This window comes from Megalops cyprinoides, chromosome 17, assembly GCF_013368585.1.
Source record: "Megalops cyprinoides isolate fMegCyp1 chromosome 17, fMegCyp1.pri, whole genome shotgun sequence".
Classification (NCBI taxonomy): domain Eukaryota; kingdom Metazoa; phylum Chordata; class Actinopteri; order Elopiformes; family Megalopidae; genus Megalops; species Megalops cyprinoides.
Genome location: NC_050599.1, coordinates 29,794,879 through 29,814,111, shown reverse-complemented (window position 1 = coordinate 29,814,111; position 19,233 = coordinate 29,794,879). Strand labels below are relative to the sequence as shown.

Sequence of the window (19,233 nt, the reverse complement as noted above, 5' to 3'; positions counted from 1 at the left end):
TCATATGACTTTTTAAAACATTGTAAATTGCAATATTTATTAATATCTGTCTGTGCCGTACATTTTAGATTGAGGAAGTCGTTTATACAATTAGCCTATATATTCCCCCTCATAATTTACAGGAATTAGTGACTTTTCAATCGCCGACTGTCTGAAATGATGACTTCAAAAAACATTCCCGGTACAACGAAGAGCTGCTGCCTAATTCTCCGAGACGTCGTCTGTGAACTCCGATGCGTTTTCTTTAGATTAAGGTACAGCTTTTGGGCGTATTGGCTTGCCGTATTTGCTCTCTCACCACTGCCTACTTATTTTACGGGAAATTGGGATTGTGTTCAAGAAAGGGAACCGTACAATCTATATCTTATAGATATATTTAACTTTGCTAATGCTAGTAGTTTTGTTTCATACTACTGTTTTGATTCACAATGGACAACTCAGTCACGCCCTTACGCTGTTTTCGTGAACGTCATGCATTGGAATTGTTTAAAGATGACAGTGTGAAAACAGTTACTTCAGTCGAACAGGTGAGTCTGCAGGCTAGCCAGCATCTTTGTCGTTGCAAGTTCATAGCTTTCTAGATGTTTGATTTGCTAACTAGCCAGCTAGAACTTTTGTAATGTTGGTTAACTAGCTATTTACCCAGCAATTGACAGTACTTATTTAATATTCCTGTGAGAGAGGGAGTAATGCAAAGTTGTAAACTAGTCCAACTAGCCCACAGAGCACCTTGGTAGACTAGTAATTAGGGAGCTAGCTAACTCGCCATTAGTAAAATAATTGGTTAGAGTTTCCCTAGATGGAAACCATTCGCTTTACAAGCTAGGATACCTGCTACAGATTGTGGAAAAGAACACTCATTTTCTGTTTACAGCTAGCTGGCTAGCTAGTAGCTAAATTAGTTTTAAATCAACTAACGTTGCCTAAACTAGCTAGGCACCGACACATACACGTACATAGCTAAAGCAGCTTGCTAGCGCAAGTGAAACATTTAACAGTGGCTTTTGACACTGCATCGCTATGCTGTGTAGCTTAGCTAGCTAACGTTTTATTGCTCATTGAAGTCGAAAGTTGTTAGCAAGCTGCAGGGCTAGTTAGCTTGCTAGCAGGCTAACCATCTACTGCACGTACAAACGTAAATGAGCCGTAAGGTTACTATCGAATTTGTTGTAGCTAGGTTGTCTGGTTGCTGCATTGTCTGTTTCTGTGATAATGGTAATGAACGACAGCTAAAATTTTGGTTCATTACGGTTGTGAAGAAAGGTGGCTGTAGTCAGCGATGCAAAGTCTAAACGCTTTGGCGTTTAAAATGACAGAAGCCGTGTTCACGCTCACGGGACCCGTTGTTCGATGTCCTTGTTTAAATTCATTAAGAGTGTAATCCCATTTATCCAATCCGATAAATCCCCTTTTCGGCGTGATCACTGTTGGCTAGCTGTCGTTTTTTTTCCACTAAAACTCTAAATTTCCTGTATCCTCTCAGTCGCATGTGCTATCTTGAGAAGGCGTGAGGATTCACTACATCGGAAATAATTTCATGTTGCTAATTTCATGTTCATAATTCTTACTGGATGCTTGCATTTTCTGTTTTTTATGTCTCACTGCCACATCTGTTTTGTTATCCAGAAAAAAGTCGAATGCAGTATTCAAGAGGTACTCAGTGTTTACCAGCAAAATCACACATTACCGCAGTAAGTAATGTTTGGTTGCACAAACACTACAATTTACCAAGTGATAAGGAGGTGCACGCAGATGTTTGTGGTATATTTTGCCCTAATTGTTATTGAAGATTTATCTCATGTTGCCCCAGCTAAACCAGAACTGGGCTTACCCAGAGAAATGCACAACTACCAATGCACTATACCCGCAACGTACCACTGGAGAAAATGCTACAAGAGACTTTTCTTTGCCATGGCTGTTTTGCAAAACTCAAAAATCTGAATACATATTAACATTAGCATACTACAGTTAATGTACACCTCCACAAAGCATTTTCAGGTTTGCCCTTTATTCTCACTTATCTTCATGGTCTGTATAACTTCTGTTATTAAATAACAGAATATAGTGTACAATATAAATAAAACTCTAGCCATACATGAATGACCTTTTCCAGTATTTGTGTTTTGTTTGCAGTGCATGGTGGAATTTCCTGTTTTTGTTGCTGCTTACTCAAGTACTTGTAGTATGATAATAATAGTGGTAAACAATTTACATGCAAAATGTTCTTTAATGAGAATTATGTAAAATTAGTCAGGACAAAATAAGCTAGCAAGTCTTACATTAAAAAAAAAATGATAGACTAGGTATAATACCAAATTGTGCTAGTGTGGTTAATTTATGAAGAAAATTGGCTGCCTCTTATAATCACCAATAGAAAGCCCCACCAAGTAAAGTGTGATTTTTTTTTTCCCCTTTTTTTCTGTGAGCTGAAAGAAATCCTCCTTTGCTGGTTTATCTGAAAACCCATTTGCAAACTGTCTGTCCACTTCACACATTGTGCGTTCAATCAGCAGGTTTCACTCATTAACCCGTTTATGGTTAACAGTGTTACACCCCACAGCATGCCATTGTGTCACATTGTTAGAAAGGGCTTGCCTGTGTCATTCTTTGTAATCGTGCCACCTTTCAGGTTTATGTAGACAATTTGCTGAAATGTTGAATCTGTCTAAACAGATGTGATAGCCTTTGTTGAATAGTTGCATATTTCATTTTAATTTCATTGTACTTTAGCTTCACTGACCCCAAAACTTCTGTGTTATTTGGTCACCTTCTTCCTACATAAGTCCTTTTGTCTTGTCCTGTCCTTTTATGATCACCTATGTAATATCCACATGACTCGGAGGTTTCCACAGTAATCATTATGTAGAGAGGGGGGAATATGGTTGGGTTGACATAACTGGCAGCCGAGTATGAAATATATTAGAATTATAGGACCCGTAACTGAAATGTGGGGGTAGTCAACAAATTTTGATGCTATTTCAGCAAAACTGGCGTGACATTTATATGTGTGAAGTTGGGGGTACAATTCACATTTAGATGTGTTATGGAGTACATGTGCAGGAACATGTCATGCATAATTGTTATTACTTTGTTTGAACCATGTCTGAATGTGGCTTAAAGGAGATTCAGTGCACATTTTGATGGCATGTTATGCAGTATGATGACACTAAGATGAGAACCATAACGATTTGATACACATTATCAAGCATAAACATATAGCCAATGCATGATGTATTTCCATCCTAAACTAAAATGAAGAAATTCTGCTTTGACAACATTGTTGCCAGCCATCTTCTTTAGTTTTGACTTTTTTTGTTAAATATCAAATTAACAGGGTACCTTTGTTTTTGTATGATGAAACATCTCCCCACAAAAGGAGATATTTTGATAATGTTCAATCTATCCATTACAAATTAATGTAGGTTTAAGAATTAAGATCGAGGAATTGATAGCATTGATGAAATGTTACACCCTTACATCCTACACTGCCCAAGTGCTGTGTCATATAGTACCGATCAGTCTGAGCTGAGCCATAACCTTTCTGCCAGGGGGAAGCCACTTGGTCACTGTAGGTCACTGCACATCACTGGCCTCTAGTGTCTGTGAGGGTCTTTCCACTTTAGCAGACAATGACGGTGGTTGCTGTTTGATTGGGATAAACCCTGTCTCCATGCTGCTGGAGTGAGGCTGACCTGATGAAGCAGTGTACAGGATGTCACTGTGTTTGAGAGCTACCCTTGTGTGGTGTGATAGTGACACAGCTGGCTGATCCATGACTAAACACAGCTGCTATTAGCACAAAGTTTATATGGCTGAGAAAGTCATTGTTATTGGGGGTCACTGATTCATGCATTATAAATTGTGTAGGTTTGGAGGATTATTCAGGGTATATGTCAGCCAATCTTTCCTGCCTTCAGTGGTTTAGTGGGTTTGTCGGAGCAAATTAATCGTTATCATTTGGATGGCATATTTAAAGTTAAGGCATATTTTAAAATAAACTCTGGGCCCCAGGAATGTTCCTCCTTCCTCATACAGCTTACAATTTGGAGGAGAATAAATCCCCTTTGAAGCCAGCCATGATACTGCATGTGTTTGATCTTGAAAACATTTAGTTAATCAGTCAAAATTTCAGCCACGACTTCACATTGTAAAGGTTATATTTCAATATTTGAGCAAAGAACATCAGATGAACTACCAAGCAGTACCATAAAGCAGATTAAAGACTAATTTTGCAGCACACTCGGGCACAGGATTAAATGAGGTGAGTGGTACAGAGCAAACTGATTTTTACTCTGTATATGTTTAAGTACTGTTGGATCTTTCTCTGGGGTCTGGTACTGTGCTCAGTCAATGTTGTGTAGGCATGTGTCACTTCAATTGGATATGAAAGTGCAGTGTGAGGTGTTAAGTGGAGAGGAGCCCACCATGTGAAGAGTTAAGCATGCAGGTAGACTTGAGTTACCTGCTAGTTAGACTTCTCAATGGTATTCCACAGGCCCAGATACAGAACAACATCACAGAAGTAATTAAATCACAACATGCATTATTATTTATCAGTAATTCTTTTTATGTTATTTCTTTTTTGTGGTACTTAGTTTTTCAAGAATATAAATATAACTGTAAATGCTGAAGGAATTCAAGTAATTACTCATTTTTCTGTAATCAAAAATGCACCTAGCAATTTAGCAAACATTTCTGATACAATTTATAAAAGGTGTTAATAAACCTGAAGGCTATTGTATGCATGCATGATATACATGCACACATTATACATACATACATACAGTATATTTAGATATAGATAAATAGGTAAAGTCTGTGAAATAATATTAAATAATAATTGATTTGTATGGCAAGCTTTCTTTCATTTTAATAGAAGTCACTTTACATAAAAAGACAAAAGCAAACAAAAGCCCCCAATGAAACAATCCATAAGAGAAATAAGGACACATTTAAAATGTGCATAAAATGATAAAAGTTGTTCTTGTTCTAAATACCCCTGGATCCCCATTTGTAGTCTCCTCTATGCATGATGGTCAGAGTTCTCAGGTCAGCTCCTGGATGCTCATGTCTCTCTCTGTTTCTCCAGACCTGCATTACTAAGGGAACAACACTATGTATATTTGAAGAAAGGTTTACGACATCTTTCAGATGCCTATGAGGTATGCTCTGCCAGGACCCAGAAACAAGAAGCAACAAGAAGATAATGATAGACTGTGAACTGACCACTTGGCACACAAGTGCTATGAATTACACGACATCACTTCTAACTATTATGAATGGTTTAAACAGTAATCAGTGTGTTCGTGCTTTAGACAGGGTTGACTGTGTGGTGGTTTTTATTTTGGCCTAGTGCCTGGATGCCAGCCGGCCCTGGCTATGCTACTGGATCCTGCACAGCTTGGAACTTCTGGATGAGCCAGTGCCTGCCTCTATTGCTTCTGAGTGAGTCCACTGGCACTGCCCGCCTCTTGTCTCCTCAGAAAGAATACATTGGAATGTATGTACAAAGAGAATAAGGATTTTACTAGATTTTTCTTTGAGTTATTTAGTGAGCATTGTTCGGTTGTTTTAAACACTACAGTAAGAGCCAGTGGGAGTGAATGTTGACTGGCTTAGCAAGAAGCACAAATTAATTATTTGTAATTGGCACCATCCTTGGTTGATGCATAATTCCCACAGCACTGATGCAGTTGGGCACTGGAGTGGCTGATAGAACTGTGTTTGCTGCATCACTGGAGCTGCTGGGGTCAGAGGGTTTGAGAGTCTATTGTCCTCTCTGTATTGCAGCGTCTGCAAGTTCTTGGCCCGCTGCCAGAGCCCGACGGGAGGATTCGCTGGTGGTCCAGGCCAGCACACCCACCTCGCCCCCACATACGCCGCCATCAATGCCCTCTGTATCATCGGTACACAGGAGGCCTATGATGTCATTGACAGGTATGGCACAGTAATGAAGTTCCTGTCACTGTGCTTCTGAGTGTAACATAGACTGTCCCATACACAGGAATGAAGGGGTGTGCTTACCCTTTCATACTAATATATAAGTATTATATAATATATAATATAAAAGCTTCCTTCTTGTCCCCACAGACAGAAACTCCTAGACTTCCTGTACTCTGTGAAGCAGCTAGATGGCTCATTTGTGATGCACGTAGGCGGCGAGGTTGACGTCAGGTGGGTGACATCATCATGGTTTCAGCTTCTTGTCAGTCTTACATAGAAGCCCTCTGTCACATTCACTCACAGTACCAGATGCACAGTACCTCAGAAATGTCAAAAATGATTGCACATTTGTCTTAAGTGACCTTTTAGAAGTAGTAAGGGTGACATATGTTGCCTGGGCAGATTACAGGCAGACACTCTGCACCATCACAGAGTCAATGAATGGCCTTTCAGCAGTACAGAAGAGCCCACCTCAACCAAGTGTGCAACTTGTCCTTATGAAAATGGAACAGGCCTGCTCTAAAGCAGGGGCCGTGTTCTTGGAGGCCTGCATGGTCTGCTGGTTCTCACTATGCCTTGGCTCTTAGGAGAAGCTGTCTGTGTGTGGCTTAGTTCGCTGAGCTTTATGAGCTTTATGGCCCAGCATCAGTTCCACATGTCGGTCATCATCCTGTCGTGACCGGAAGCCCACGGTGACAGAATAAATTTGCTTTGTTACGCAGTGGGATAGGCATGGGTATGCTGGCAGGGGTTTCCTCATCTCGCCTCTCTCAGGCACACTGTGACTTATCGGGCCCCTGCAGTTGGCTCAGATCACTGGTACATACTTTGTTGTAGTGTGCTGTGAAAAGTAGTTGCTATGCCCAGTGCTCCAATAGAAGTCCTCCTCTTCCTCATTAAATGTGTGTGTGTGTGTGTGTGTGTGTGTGTGTGTGTGTTTGTGTGGCAGTAACTGGATGGGAAGGCACCTCAAAGGCTTTCCAGTTTCCTGTTGTAAAGCAGCAGTTTAGTTTTAATTTTAGCGCAGTGTCTGATGTTCATCTGCAGCAGGTGAGATAGCTCTCTGTCTCATTAATTATTTAAGCCTTGTGCTGAGGCATAGTAAAAGCCAGCAGGCCCTGCAGCCCGGAACATGGGCTCTCCACCCTGCTCTTGGCTGTGCCGGCAGGCAGCCTCTGGGAGCCTGCGCTGTGCAGCATTGAAAGTCATTGGTTAATGTTAGTTACTGTAGCTGCTGACCTGGTGGCCCTGTTTCGTCCTTCAGGAGTGTGTACTGTGCTGCCTCAGTGGCGTCGCTAACGAACATCATCACCCCCACACTGTTTGATGGCACACCCAGCTGGATAATCAGGTACACAGCCCTTTGTGGCACTATACATGTGTTTAACTGTACATTGTGTTTGATTGTGTATTGCATGTCTCAGAATTATTGACATCTCTTACCTCTGATGATAGTGATAGTAGTATATGATGGATTACCTTCCATTCCTGTGTCTGTGATGTGAACCATGGTTTGTCTTGCCCTGCTCACAGATGTCAGAACTGGGAGGGTGGTCTTGGGGGTATGCCAGGCCTGGAGGCCCATGGTGGGTACACCTTCTGTGGGACAGCAGCCATGGTCATCCTTGGGAAGGAGCACATGCTGGACCTCAAATCCTTATTAGTAAGTCCAAGCAAAGAGCCTTAACCATTCATCTTACCTCACTCACCTTATCTCCACCAACCAACCTTACCATTCATCTCACCTCACTCACCTTATCTCCACCAAACAACCTTACCATTCATCCCACCTCACTCACCTTATCTCCACCAACCAACCTTACCATTCACCTCACCTCACTCACCTTATCTCAGCTAACCAACCTCACCATTCAGCTCACCTTACCTTGTCTAATGTAATCCAACCAGTCTCACCAATCCACCTCATATTATATCAGCACAAGATTTCGCATAGAACATCCGGTATCACTTTCAGTACTCTGGAACTGATGTCATTTAGCAAGAGAATTCAACTGAGAATTTGTGAAAGTATGTTCTGTCATATTCCTCTGATGTTACTGGGTTGTAAGAGTGTCAGTAACACTACAGCTTTGTACGTAAATGTGTGGACCAGCCAAGGAGAAGTTTGTCAACCTAATGGACTGTAACTCGAAACCAAGCGCAAAAGCGAAGCTCCACAAATACAGTATACTGGTAGGAAGAAGGACAACAGCAGTAATGTGTATAGGGCCTGATTCAAGATTGCTCTGTCACTCCTGCCAGAATGCTGGATCATGGAGATGCACACCAGGGACATCAGGGAGGCTTCTCACATTGCCAAGTGAAAGGCCTGTTCTGACAGCACCAACAGAGGCAAAAACACACTTACATTAAAGTGGAGTATGTTGTAAGTTTAAGTAAACAGATTGCACAAGCCTCGAAGGAGAAAGCCTAAAGTGCCAGTTTCATTTTTGAAGGAGAACTATTGCTAAAATAAGGGTAACTATAAAGATTTTGTATCCCATTTTAAACTGTACCTTCTGCCATAATAATGGAATTGCTGATTGAGTAATATTTTAATTATTGGAGGCGTATAATGGAAATTATGAAATTGACCCCAACAGCAGCCATAGTTTTGATTCAAGGTCATTTTAATATTAAATGCTGTGGTGTGACTTTCAGGGACGCATTCAACCTCAGCTCGGCATGACTAACACAGCGCTAACATGTATTACCCAAGCATATGAATAAATAAATATTCAGTCCATTTATTCATGCTGTAATCCTGTTAAAAGAGTGGGTACAGTGAGGGCCCTTGCTTAGTCAGCCTACCTTTCTGAGCCTCTGCCTTTAAATATAAAATACTGTGACCATCTAATTATGTCGCTACTTGGCTTCATATTTTCATATTTAAGGAAATGTTGAATATTATGAATGCAAATGCCAAAAAGCAGGAAGTGGCAGAAGTGGGTGTGTCTAATTGTTAGACATGCTTCACGTCATTGCATCACAGTCAAAGCCATAAACATAGTTTACTCAGTGGTTTGAGTAAGTCTGAGTTTATCATAAAGTTGGTTTATTACCGAAATTCTTCCAGACACAGCCAAGTCTCCCACTGGCCCTGCTGGTGGTGCTTCAGGTGAATTGCATTGCGACAGTCCAGGGAGATTGCCTGTAAGTTTTGCAGCTCTTTGTGCTAAACTGAGGCCTTCATCTTGTGTCTTAGCACTGGGTGGCCAGCAGACAGATGCGATTCGAAGGCGGGTTCCAGGGGCGCTGCAACAAGCTGGTGGATGGGTGCTACTCCTTCTGGCAGGCAGGTCTGCTGCCGCTGCTGCACCGGGCCCTCTTCAAAGATGGTACCTGTCCCCCGGCAGAGCCTCCCTAACCCTTTTCCCCTGACACATGCAGTCTAGCATGTGTATGTGCACATTTTTACACAATGCCTGGGATTTATCTGTTCATCACATGGCAATGGTTATGTATGTACTTAAACATGCTTGTACAAGCTCCCGTACAACTGCTTACACTGACTGGATTAGAACAGTTATCAAAAAATTTAACAATTACCACTTAAAAATCTGCATAGGTGGGTTATTTTTGTGTATTTGCATGTCACCTGTAAAATGTGTATATGAAATTTCATAAAATAACAGCATACGTGTAATTGTAACAAATCAGGTGTAATTGTAATCGTACTGGATGAAAAGTAATTGTGGTGGAGTAATGGTAGTTGTTTTTGCAAACATGAAAGAGCTTCTGCACAGCTGCTCCACTTCAGTAATTTTACTGCTAATGCATTTTGGAGCATTAATTGTAATGTATTAATGGTAATTGTATTGGGGTAATGGTAACTGAGGTGTCATGGTGATTCCAGGGGACTCAACCCTCAGCATGATGAGTTGGATGTTTGACCAGCAGGCTCTTCAGGAGTACATCCTTCTCTGCTGCCAGAACCCTGCAGGAGGGCTGCTGGACAAACCTGGAAAGTGAGCACTGTACTATTACCAACACTCTATCAGACACATACTCTGATGTTAAAAATGCACAGAAAAGATTACACACTCTCACATGTCAATGTAGCAGGACTGTCCCACTGCAGGTCTCAGAACACGCTGTTCACAGTAGAGCTTGATCATGTAATCAGATGTGTGTCAGCAGCTACTGGGTTTATGGAGCACTCGGGAAAGGGTAACAGCTGGTGGAAGGAGATTTGACGAAAGGTACAAGTGAGCAGAGAAAATATCACCTCTTGTGCTTTTTCATTTCCCCAGATCAAGAGACTTCTATCACACATGCTACTGCTTAAGTGGGCTCTCTATTGCCCAGCACTTTGGAAGCAGGGACTTCCACCATGAGCTGATCCTCGGAGCAGACGAGAATAGACTGGTAAGCCACTAAATGTGCAAGAGTACACTAACCATGTCAACAATGGATCCATAAAGAGAGGGCTTAAGCCCTCTTTGCAGTCTGTGTTTATGCACTCATCAGAGCAGGGTGTGGAGGAAATGCCTCAAGTTGGAAGAAACCATAACAAACCTGTCAAGTCATAATGAGTTTCAGTTTTCTGCACAAGTAATTTGAGTGAGTAATTTGAGTGACTAAAGCTCCAGTGAAGTGGTGGGCATATGCCTTAAGCCTATGGTCTATACTCCAACAACTCCATAAAGATTTCAGTTTTAGTGCGATGATGAAAAGATAAGGAGGTGTGCTTTCCTGTAACATTTCATTTCCAGAGCAGCTTGGGTCTAATGCAGTCTTTTCCCTTTTTCCATAGGCACCAACTCACCCAGTCTACAACATTTGCCCAGAGAAAGTTGCTCAGGCAGTTGAACATTTCCACAAATTGCCAATCCCAGTGCAGACAGAGGCAGCCATCAACACTCCAGATACTTCTTAGATTGCAAAGGAAAAGTGCTTCTCTTTGATTACTATATACTCTTTGTATGGCAGAGCACACTGCCCCCTAGAGCTGTGGGGTGAGAGTCTTGCATCAGGAACCAGGAACCAGGAATGTCCACTTGACTCTGTTGACCTCTGAAGGAACCAGAGTACTGAAGAATTAGTTTGTTCTTTGACAAATCAGTTGCTTAAAGAATAGCTTGAGTAGAGATGCCTGTCCATTTTTAGTAAATATAATAAAAACATTTTGAAAACATGACTTTTGGAGGGTACCTTACTCTCCTGAATACTGCATGTTCTAGAGTTCAGTGTTTGTTAAATTTTCTTAATTTCGGTATTTCCTTGTGCATTACTTTATGGGAGAGATGAAAGTCTTGTTCAAATATTTTAACATTCGAGTCACATCTCAAAAGCAGCTGAAACACAAAACACATGGTGTACAAATAAAACCAACCTTCTTCGTGGTAACAGTAAATGATAAAGGTTAATTCACTCCTGTATGAGTTGAAAAGGGTTTTAAATGTGTGTGAATGGCTCACATATTCAATTCAGTTCAATTCAATTTTATTTGTATAGCGCTTTTTACAACACAAATTGTCACAAAGCAGCTTTACATTGTTCCCAGGCCTGAGACCCCCTGAGAACAGGCCTAAGGCAACAATGGCAAGGAAAAACTCCCTAATTAACAGGAAGAAACCTTGAGCAGGGGGAGCCCATCTGCTTCTGGCCGGTACTGGGCAGCAATATTCAATACCATCAAGTGTACTTCATCTAAGGGACTTATGGTTATGGCGCAGTGCTAGGCATATGTATTCTAGAGCCTGCCATAAACATTATGAAATAATCCTATTTAAGAAACCACTAGCCATATAAATTTTTGCATCAACCAATCTATAATCATTTCCAAAATCAAAATGCCTATTACAAAGTCATCTAGAGCTCCACAGAAATAATCACGAGCAGAGACTCTGGGTGAGTCTGTGCCAGGGGACGTCCAACCACCTAGATGCTAGCATTAGCCCTGGTGCTTTAGCATCGAACGGCATTCTCCAAGTCATTCAGACAGTGAGAGATGAACTCCAAATTTGACAAACTATTCAGCATCATTCATGGGGTACAGGTGGAAATACAAGGTTTGGCAAACCGAATAACGGAGGCAGAAAATTGTGTGAGAACAAACGAGGATAGCATCCAAGCTATACAGAGTCAAACCGCGAAAATGCAGGCGACCATTGAAGCTCTTGGCCTCAAAGTGGAAGACCTAGAAAATCTTAATCGCAGGTCAAATCCACGCCTTGTGGGGCTCCCTGAAAAGCTGAGGGCAAAAAGACACGTGTGCCTTCTTGGAGTGGGTCCCTAAAGACCTGTTTGGGGCCGCTTTCCCCACCAAGGTTATTGAGAGGGCACATAGAATCAGATGAAGAGAGGGGGGCCAGGCGGGAGCGGACCCGTGACATTCAAGAACGGTCATCATGAAGTTTCTGAACTACAGTGACAAAGTCAGCCTTGAGAGCAGCGAGAGCCAAGGGGACCGTCTTCTTCGGGACGAGCGTGTGATGTTCTTCAGCAGATCTCCGTAGACAACAGGAATGCTTTGGTGGAGTTACAATCTCTCCACATCCCTGGTCTCCGTTATGGGGTTATCCAACCATTCACTTTCTGCGTGACTCACAAAAATAACACACATTCCAGTGCCCTTTGGTAGCAAAGTTGCTTGTGGAAGAATATAAAGACCCTGAAGCAAAGCGATGTGGCACAACATCCTGCTAAGACTCAAAATTTATGGTAAGTATGCTTGCTCGGCACTGTGTTGCTTAGCTAGCTAGCTAACTTTAGTGTTACGTTAGTTTATAAGACAGCAAGATAGCTAATGTTTCTAGTGTGCTCCCAATGCCACTGATGTTTGTAAGCTCATATCCTAGTTGTGTGGTTCCAAGCAGTGTCTTTTCTTACCTTGGAAGTTAATAGTTCTTACAAGTGTTATATAATGGCCTCACACACAGAGATTCAGATCACCTCGTGGAATGTCAGAAGTTTAAATAAATTTGTCAGGCTAAAACAAGAACAGACTAAAACGATTACAATTCACAATAATCTTTCTCCAAGATACTCATTTAATGCCAGATAATATAGATAGAAGATGAAGAAGGTGGCCTGAGGCAGGTTTTTTTCCCCGCCTTTTTCCTCTCAAGCAAGGGGCATTTTTACTTTAATACATAAATCAGTACCTTTTCAAATAATAAATACAATTTGTGACAGCTCGGGGAGATTTCTAATCATTCAAAGGATGCACCTCTCAACTCAATTCAATTTGGTAAATATCAATGGCCAAATGATGACAACCCTGCATTTTTTAGAAATGTATTTCGTAAATTGGCGGCACTTCCAGGTTACTTTATAATAGGTGGAGACTTCAGATGTACCTTCTATCCTGAATTAGATGGAGCAACTGGTGTAGATACATACCATCAACAAACACACACAGAGTCGCTTCAATACCTTAAAGATTTCAATTTGATAGATGTGTGGAGATTCAATAACCCTAACACCAAAATGTTTTCTTGCTTCTCAAATACACATCAGTCATTCTCACATCTTGACTACTTTTTGGTAACAGCTCATCTCCAATCCCAGATTACAAAATGCTGGTACGATAGTATAGTCACCTCAGACCATGCTCTAGTCTCCTTCACCTTTGCACCTCCTGGATTTTCTAGAGGCAGTTTCAAACAACTTAAGAGACCCTGGCTTTTTAAATTCATTGACAGCCAGATAGATTTTTATTTTGAAGTTAGTACTATTGAAACCTCAGCTTCGATACGTTGGGAGGCATTTAAGGCTTTTCTAAGGGGTCAGTTGATAAACTATGTAAGATGTAAAACTAAGGAATCCAGACTAGATCTTAAAAACCTGGAGAACAAAATTAAGGAACTTGAAGAACAAGTCTTCTCCAATAATGCTACTTCTAACATAGTATCTATACTGCAGAAATCATGATCTCAATATAATGAAATATCTTCAAAATGGGAAATTCAGTGCTTGATGCGCCTAAAGCAGAACTCTTATGAACAGGGAGAGAGAGCAGGGAAACTTCTGGCCTGGCATATTAAACAGATGCAATCAGAGAGCACAATCAATGCTATTGAAGGAAATGAAGGTCGCATTACAGTAAATCCTGAAGAAATAAACAATTTAAATCATTCTATAAGACTTTGTACAATTCAGAATATGCAGAGGTTTAAGAACAACAATAGTCAGCGTTCCTTAACTCTTTACAATTTGCCACCTTGGAAAGAGAATCTACTTCAAGAGAATCTACAGTCTCCACCAGCTTGAACATCCATTGAATCACAACATGCAGAAAATCTACCACTAAGCTTGTATCTATTCTCATCAGAAAGCAGCAAGCTCATCAAAAGAACAAAAAATCCATTTCTTAAAAACACTATCTCAGTCTGGTATGAAGTCCTGTCTTATCTTGGAGAAGCCTCACATTTCTCTCGCTTTAATCCTATCTATGGAAATGATCTTTTCCATCCTGGAAGATCCGATGTAGGCCTTACGTTCTGGTCAGTGAAAGGTTTATGTAAGGTTTCTGACCTGTATAAGGATGGTAAATTTATGAACTCTGAAGAAGTTAAAAACACCCATATCCCCCCTAAACATTTTTTCAAATATCTTCAAGTAAGCAGTTTTGTTCTTTCAAGACATCACTCCCTTGAGCCCCAGCACTATCCTCTTTAGAAAAAGTAGTCGTAGATCACTTGCAAATTAGAGGCCAAGTCTCCATCTTGTATGACTTCTTAGTAGAGAAGAATAATCAAATAATTAAATAATCAAATCAAATAATCATAACCTTGAAGCCTGGAATAAAGATTTACAGGAAGAAACATCTGAGGAGGACTGGGCAGTCTCCTGTCTCAAAGCCCAAACCCAGACCGTTAACACAAGTCTAAAGTTGCTCCAATTTAAGTGGTAGAACAGAATGTATATTACCCCTTCCAAATTACATCGCTTCAATCCTAATATTCTGGATATGTATATTGAGTGTAAAACAGAGAAAGGTATACTATTTCACCGTTTGTGGGAATACCCTTTGGTCCTTTGTTTCTGAAAAAAGGTAATCGACTCCATTTCAGTAATCACTGACAAGGACATCCCCCAGAGTCCAAAGCTGTGCATTCTTCATATTTTTCCTGATGGCTTAAATGTGAATTAAAAAAGAATCCTGTTTAGTTACTCTATGTCTGCTTGAAGCTAAATGTATAATTGCTATTGCTTGTATGTGGAAAAATGAGGAGAGTCCTGGTAACCCAGAGGCTGGAGGGGATGTCATCTCACCTTGCTTTAGAAAAGATAACTTATTTTACAAAGGGTAAACTAAAAGAGTTCAGAGATATATGGGACACCTTCCTTAATTATTCTGGAAAAAGGGAGATTGGTGTTTTCAACAACAGAATTATTGAATCTTAATCTGCTACTGAACATGTGAAATAGAATGGATCTGTCTGCATCTTAACCTTGTAAATTAATCTGACCAATTGACCAATTTGAATTGAAACATTGTAACATTTTTTTTATCCTATTTTGTATTTATTTTAATCTTTTTCTTCTTGTCTGTTTGGTCTTGTTAAAGGTATCCATCCTTATAAAACCAATAAAGACAAAGTGTACTCCGTCCAATTGTCTACAGTGTTTTTTCATGTTTCAGTTAAAATTGGATAATAGTGTAGGAACTGGAAAATGTTTCAGTGTTCTAGATTCTACAATGAGTTTGCCTGGAGTGGAGATAGATTGTTTTTTCCTGTACTGTTCTGTTCTGCTCTGTGATTGGCTGGGAAGAGAGCAGAGCCACGTAGAGAGAGAATCGCGACAACTCCGTTCGCTCCAATGGACCATTTTTTTACAGCAATGGCGGATTGTGGAGCCTCTCAATAGTTCCCAGAAGTTAGCATCAAATACTAGCAGCGCAGTAGAATTGCAGCAGAATAGATCGTTTGTGATGCACTTTAAAGTGTAAGACGTTAAAGAATCAGATAGTATATTATCAGCACATCTGAATCAAATTAACATGTGCATTAAAGCATGTTAGTGGATTATCCCCCACTAAATTAGTAGATTTAGGGAAAGTTAGATAACAGATTAGGCTAGGATACTGGATAAAGTTAGCAACACATAACGAACAGCCTATTAATATGATTACCTCACATATTTTTTGTTGTTGTAATCTTGATGATAGTAAGATTGCTCCTGCTGACTTGAGCCAACCATTTTTTTCCTCTCTGTGTCAGTGGGGAAACCGTATATTCGTACTCCTTTCTCCGAGCGATTGGGGCATCCCCATGCAGCACAGCAAACCATGGTGGAGACTACATGCAAGGACAAGACAGAGGAAAGAGCACAGAAAAACTGCTTGACATGCTATTCATGTTTCTGAGTTTATTAGAGATTTATTTAATGAATTCATGACAATCATTGATAGTCACCTGTCGGTCTCCTTCTGTCCTATCTGAAAGTCATAAAGATTACATTAGTCATTAAGATTACTTAGGCCCTCAATTACTATGGGATTACTGAAACCACCATGAATTAGAAAATGTTAGACCATGTTAGAAAATTAATCTGATCTGAATTCTGAAACATTCCTTCCCTTCCCCTCCCTCTAAATATATCAATAAACATTAAGATACGATTGCTCTTGACTAGCATACAAGTTTAAGAACATAATGATAATAATAAAAAGATTTCAAAGCAATAAACAACAGTAACATGCTCTTTATCCAAGGTAACGTTAGCCTAAAATATGTCAACAAGGCAGGTAACGACTAATTACCAAAATTTCTGTCTCTCTGTATTTACGCATTCAAATTGCCCGCCAAAAGCTTCCTGGAACTATCTGAAGTCTACATGAATCACATGACGATCAGGCATTTTGAACTTCTGTTGACGCGACTCTCTCTCTACATGGTTCTGGAAAAGAGTAGTGTGTGGAGTGTGTTGTGGAGTGGCGCTGAGGTAAAAGTTATCAATACGAACTCGTTTGGTGACCGTGAAGGTATTATACCAATTTCTGCACCCCTGAAGACAACTTTAAGAACACAAGAGGCAGTCACTTTAATTTTACACTAGTTGCAGTGGTGTCTTATTCAGGTTGCGAGATTCGTCTGAACTTTCTCAAGCAGCCACAGACGCTCTGATCCTAGTTGTGAGACGCTCATCAAGCTAACATATTTAGCCATCATTTTTTATTTTTATTAGCTCCATATAAGTTTAGTTACCGTCTCAGTTATGTCAGATGAAGAATCACAAGTACCAGGACATGCCGCTATCCGGAAATGGAGCTGCCGCCGGAGCTGTACTGCGTAAACCACTGAAAGCTGTGAGGGATATTCCAACCTGACCCCCTCCATTTCGTAATGATAATTACGAAATCATAATGGCAGTGAATCCGTTCAACTATGGGCTCACCGCTACGAGGTAATCCAGGAAGTGCACTACAGAGATGTAGATGTCAATTTCGATTTCATTATGGCAGTGGAGCTGCCTACTATATTACTGCCTGAACTTTTTATTGTTTGGGACAATTTAACACCTGAAACGCAAAGTTCTTTCTCAGCTACAAAGAAACATTTGCAGGAGAATTTAGGATCAACTAGTTTTTCACCCAACCGTCACCCTGATTACTTAGAGGTAGAGGTAGATAGAGGGAGGGAAAGAGAAAAAGTTGGATGTTGTCAGCGTAACAGTGATAGGAGAAGCCATGTGATTTGATAAGTGGGCCAAGTGAGTTGATATAAATTGAGAAAAGTAGGAGTCCCAGTACTGAACCCTGTGGAACTCCTGTAGTGAGAGGGGTGGGTGCAGAGGTGGAACCTTTCCAGTAGATCTGGGAAGATCTACCAGTCAGGTAGGACTTGAACCAAGAGAGGGCGGTCCCAGAGATGCCCATCTCTGACAGTTTTGATATTAGTGTCTGGTGGTTGACTGTGTCGGATATAAATGTATCCAATTTAAAATCTTTCTGTAGATTATTCCATGTCCAAGGTACATGGTAAGAAAATGCAGTTTTCCCCAGATCTGTTAAAGCCTGGGGTACATTAAAAAGCAACCACCTAGAAGAGCATAGCTGGTAACTACCCAAGCTGAGGCAGAGAAAGGTACAGAGGTAAGCTGGAAGTTTACCCAGTATCGCTTTATAGATAAAAAATAAACCAATGCTGTTGTCTGTGAGTGGTTAGTGATGTCCAGTCCACCAAACCATAAAGAATGCAATGGGGAGTGAGAGACTTTGCATTTGTAATAAAACGTATTGATGCATGGTACACTGAATCAAGGCTCTGTAAAATGGAGGAGGCTGCATGCATATACAATATATCACCGGAATCGATCACAGGCAGAAAAGTAGCTTCCACAAGTTTTTTCTTAGCATTAAAAGTAGAACAGGATTTATTTCTAAAATAAAAGCCAATCTTCACTTTGAGCTGCCTAACTAGATTGTCAATATGTACATTAAATAAAAGCTTGTTGTCTGTCCATATACCTAAATACTTGTAAGAGGGCACCCTTTCAATGGATTTACCATAGGACGTGAAAATGCTAAAATCATCAAGCAACTGTAAGCAAGATTTTGAGAGGACCATGAACTTTGTTTTCTGAGCATTTACCTGGGATTCAAGGATCTTGGCAAAGCCTGAGAGTCTGGAGATCAGATGATAGTTGTTACTTACAACCCAACAGTGCCACCTACTGGTGATAAAAGTACATATACAAACTACAAGGACAATGCACTTTCTGTTGCCAGAGAATGAAAAGAGACTTTACTGCATTCATTAACGGAATAGTTGAAGGCTCTGACATGTAGGTAATGTTGGACACTGGTTCAAGCATCTCATTTATCAGCGAGACTTTGAGAATGTCAATTCCAACACTGTGCAAAAGGCCTCTCAAAAAGAACTTTATTCTGTCAAAGTCAGTGACAAGCCAAAGTTTAGACACATTAGACACTGTCAATATTACTTTAAGACTAGACTCACTTAACCTGTTGCATGAAATACAGGTGATCAGAAATGTGAGCCAACCCATCATATTACACTGGGACTTTTTGGAACAGAATCACGCTGTTTTAGATCTAGGGAAAGGACTGTGTCGCCTTTATCATCAGGATTTGCTGCTGCTGAGCACCGCCGAAATGGCCCCAGCGAGTTGCATGACACAGACTTTAGTGAGCACCACTGTACTGCCACAATGTGAGATGCATTGTACAGCCAAACTGATACCCTCTGCTGTTAACTGGTGCACACCAGACGGCTACTGTGGTCTCCTTGAGCCTCATCAACTTGACTTAGACAGCATTGCTGTAGCTCGCACACTATCCAGGGCTGAAAATGGATTTACCATAGTGAATGTCAT

At 40.7% G+C, this 19,233-nt stretch overlaps 1 protein-coding gene across 4 annotated transcripts; it reads left to right on the top strand.

The window, feature by feature from the left end:
* The first annotated feature begins 71 nt into the window (after positions 1-71).
* Positions 72-11,012, top strand: LOC118792738 (protein farnesyltransferase subunit beta-like). Of its 4 annotated transcripts, XM_036550646.1 has the most exons (12): positions 317-527; positions 1,627-1,691; positions 5,090-5,162; positions 5,354-5,445; positions 5,791-5,937; positions 6,091-6,174; positions 7,208-7,294; positions 7,477-7,606; positions 9,149-9,281; positions 9,800-9,911; positions 10,197-10,311; positions 10,700-11,011. In XM_036550646.1, the coding sequence occupies exons 1-12, from the start codon at positions 429-431 to the stop codon at positions 10,820-10,822; spliced, it is 1,260 nt and encodes a 419-aa protein (XP_036406539.1). In that variant the 5' UTR covers positions 317-428; the 3' UTR covers positions 10,823-11,011. The 4 variants fall into 4 exon arrangements, with proteins under 4 accessions (XP_036406542.1, XP_036406539.1, XP_036406540.1 ...); XM_036550649.1 differs by lacking the exons at positions 317-527; positions 5,090-5,162 and adding an exon at positions 72-254 and having other exon boundaries at positions 10,700-11,012; XM_036550648.1 differs by lacking the exon at positions 5,090-5,162 and having other exon boundaries at positions 457-527.
* The last annotated feature ends 8,221 nt before the right edge of the window (positions 11,013-19,233 follow it).

Excerpts from the sequence above, each read along its gene's own strand:
- LOC118792738 (XM_036550646.1), top strand. The coding sequence starts at position 429 with ATGGACAACTCAGTCACGCCCTTACGCTGTTTTCGTGAACGTCATGCA. Across the intron at positions 5,446-5,790 it reads CCTGCCTCTATTGCTTCTGA|CGTCTGCAAGTTCTTGGCCC; the intron begins GTGAGTCCACTG and ends TCTGTATTGCAG. Across the intron at positions 9,282-9,799 it reads CCGGGCCCTCTTCAAAGATG|GGGACTCAACCCTCAGCATG; the intron begins GTACCTGTCCCC and ends TGGTGATTCCAG.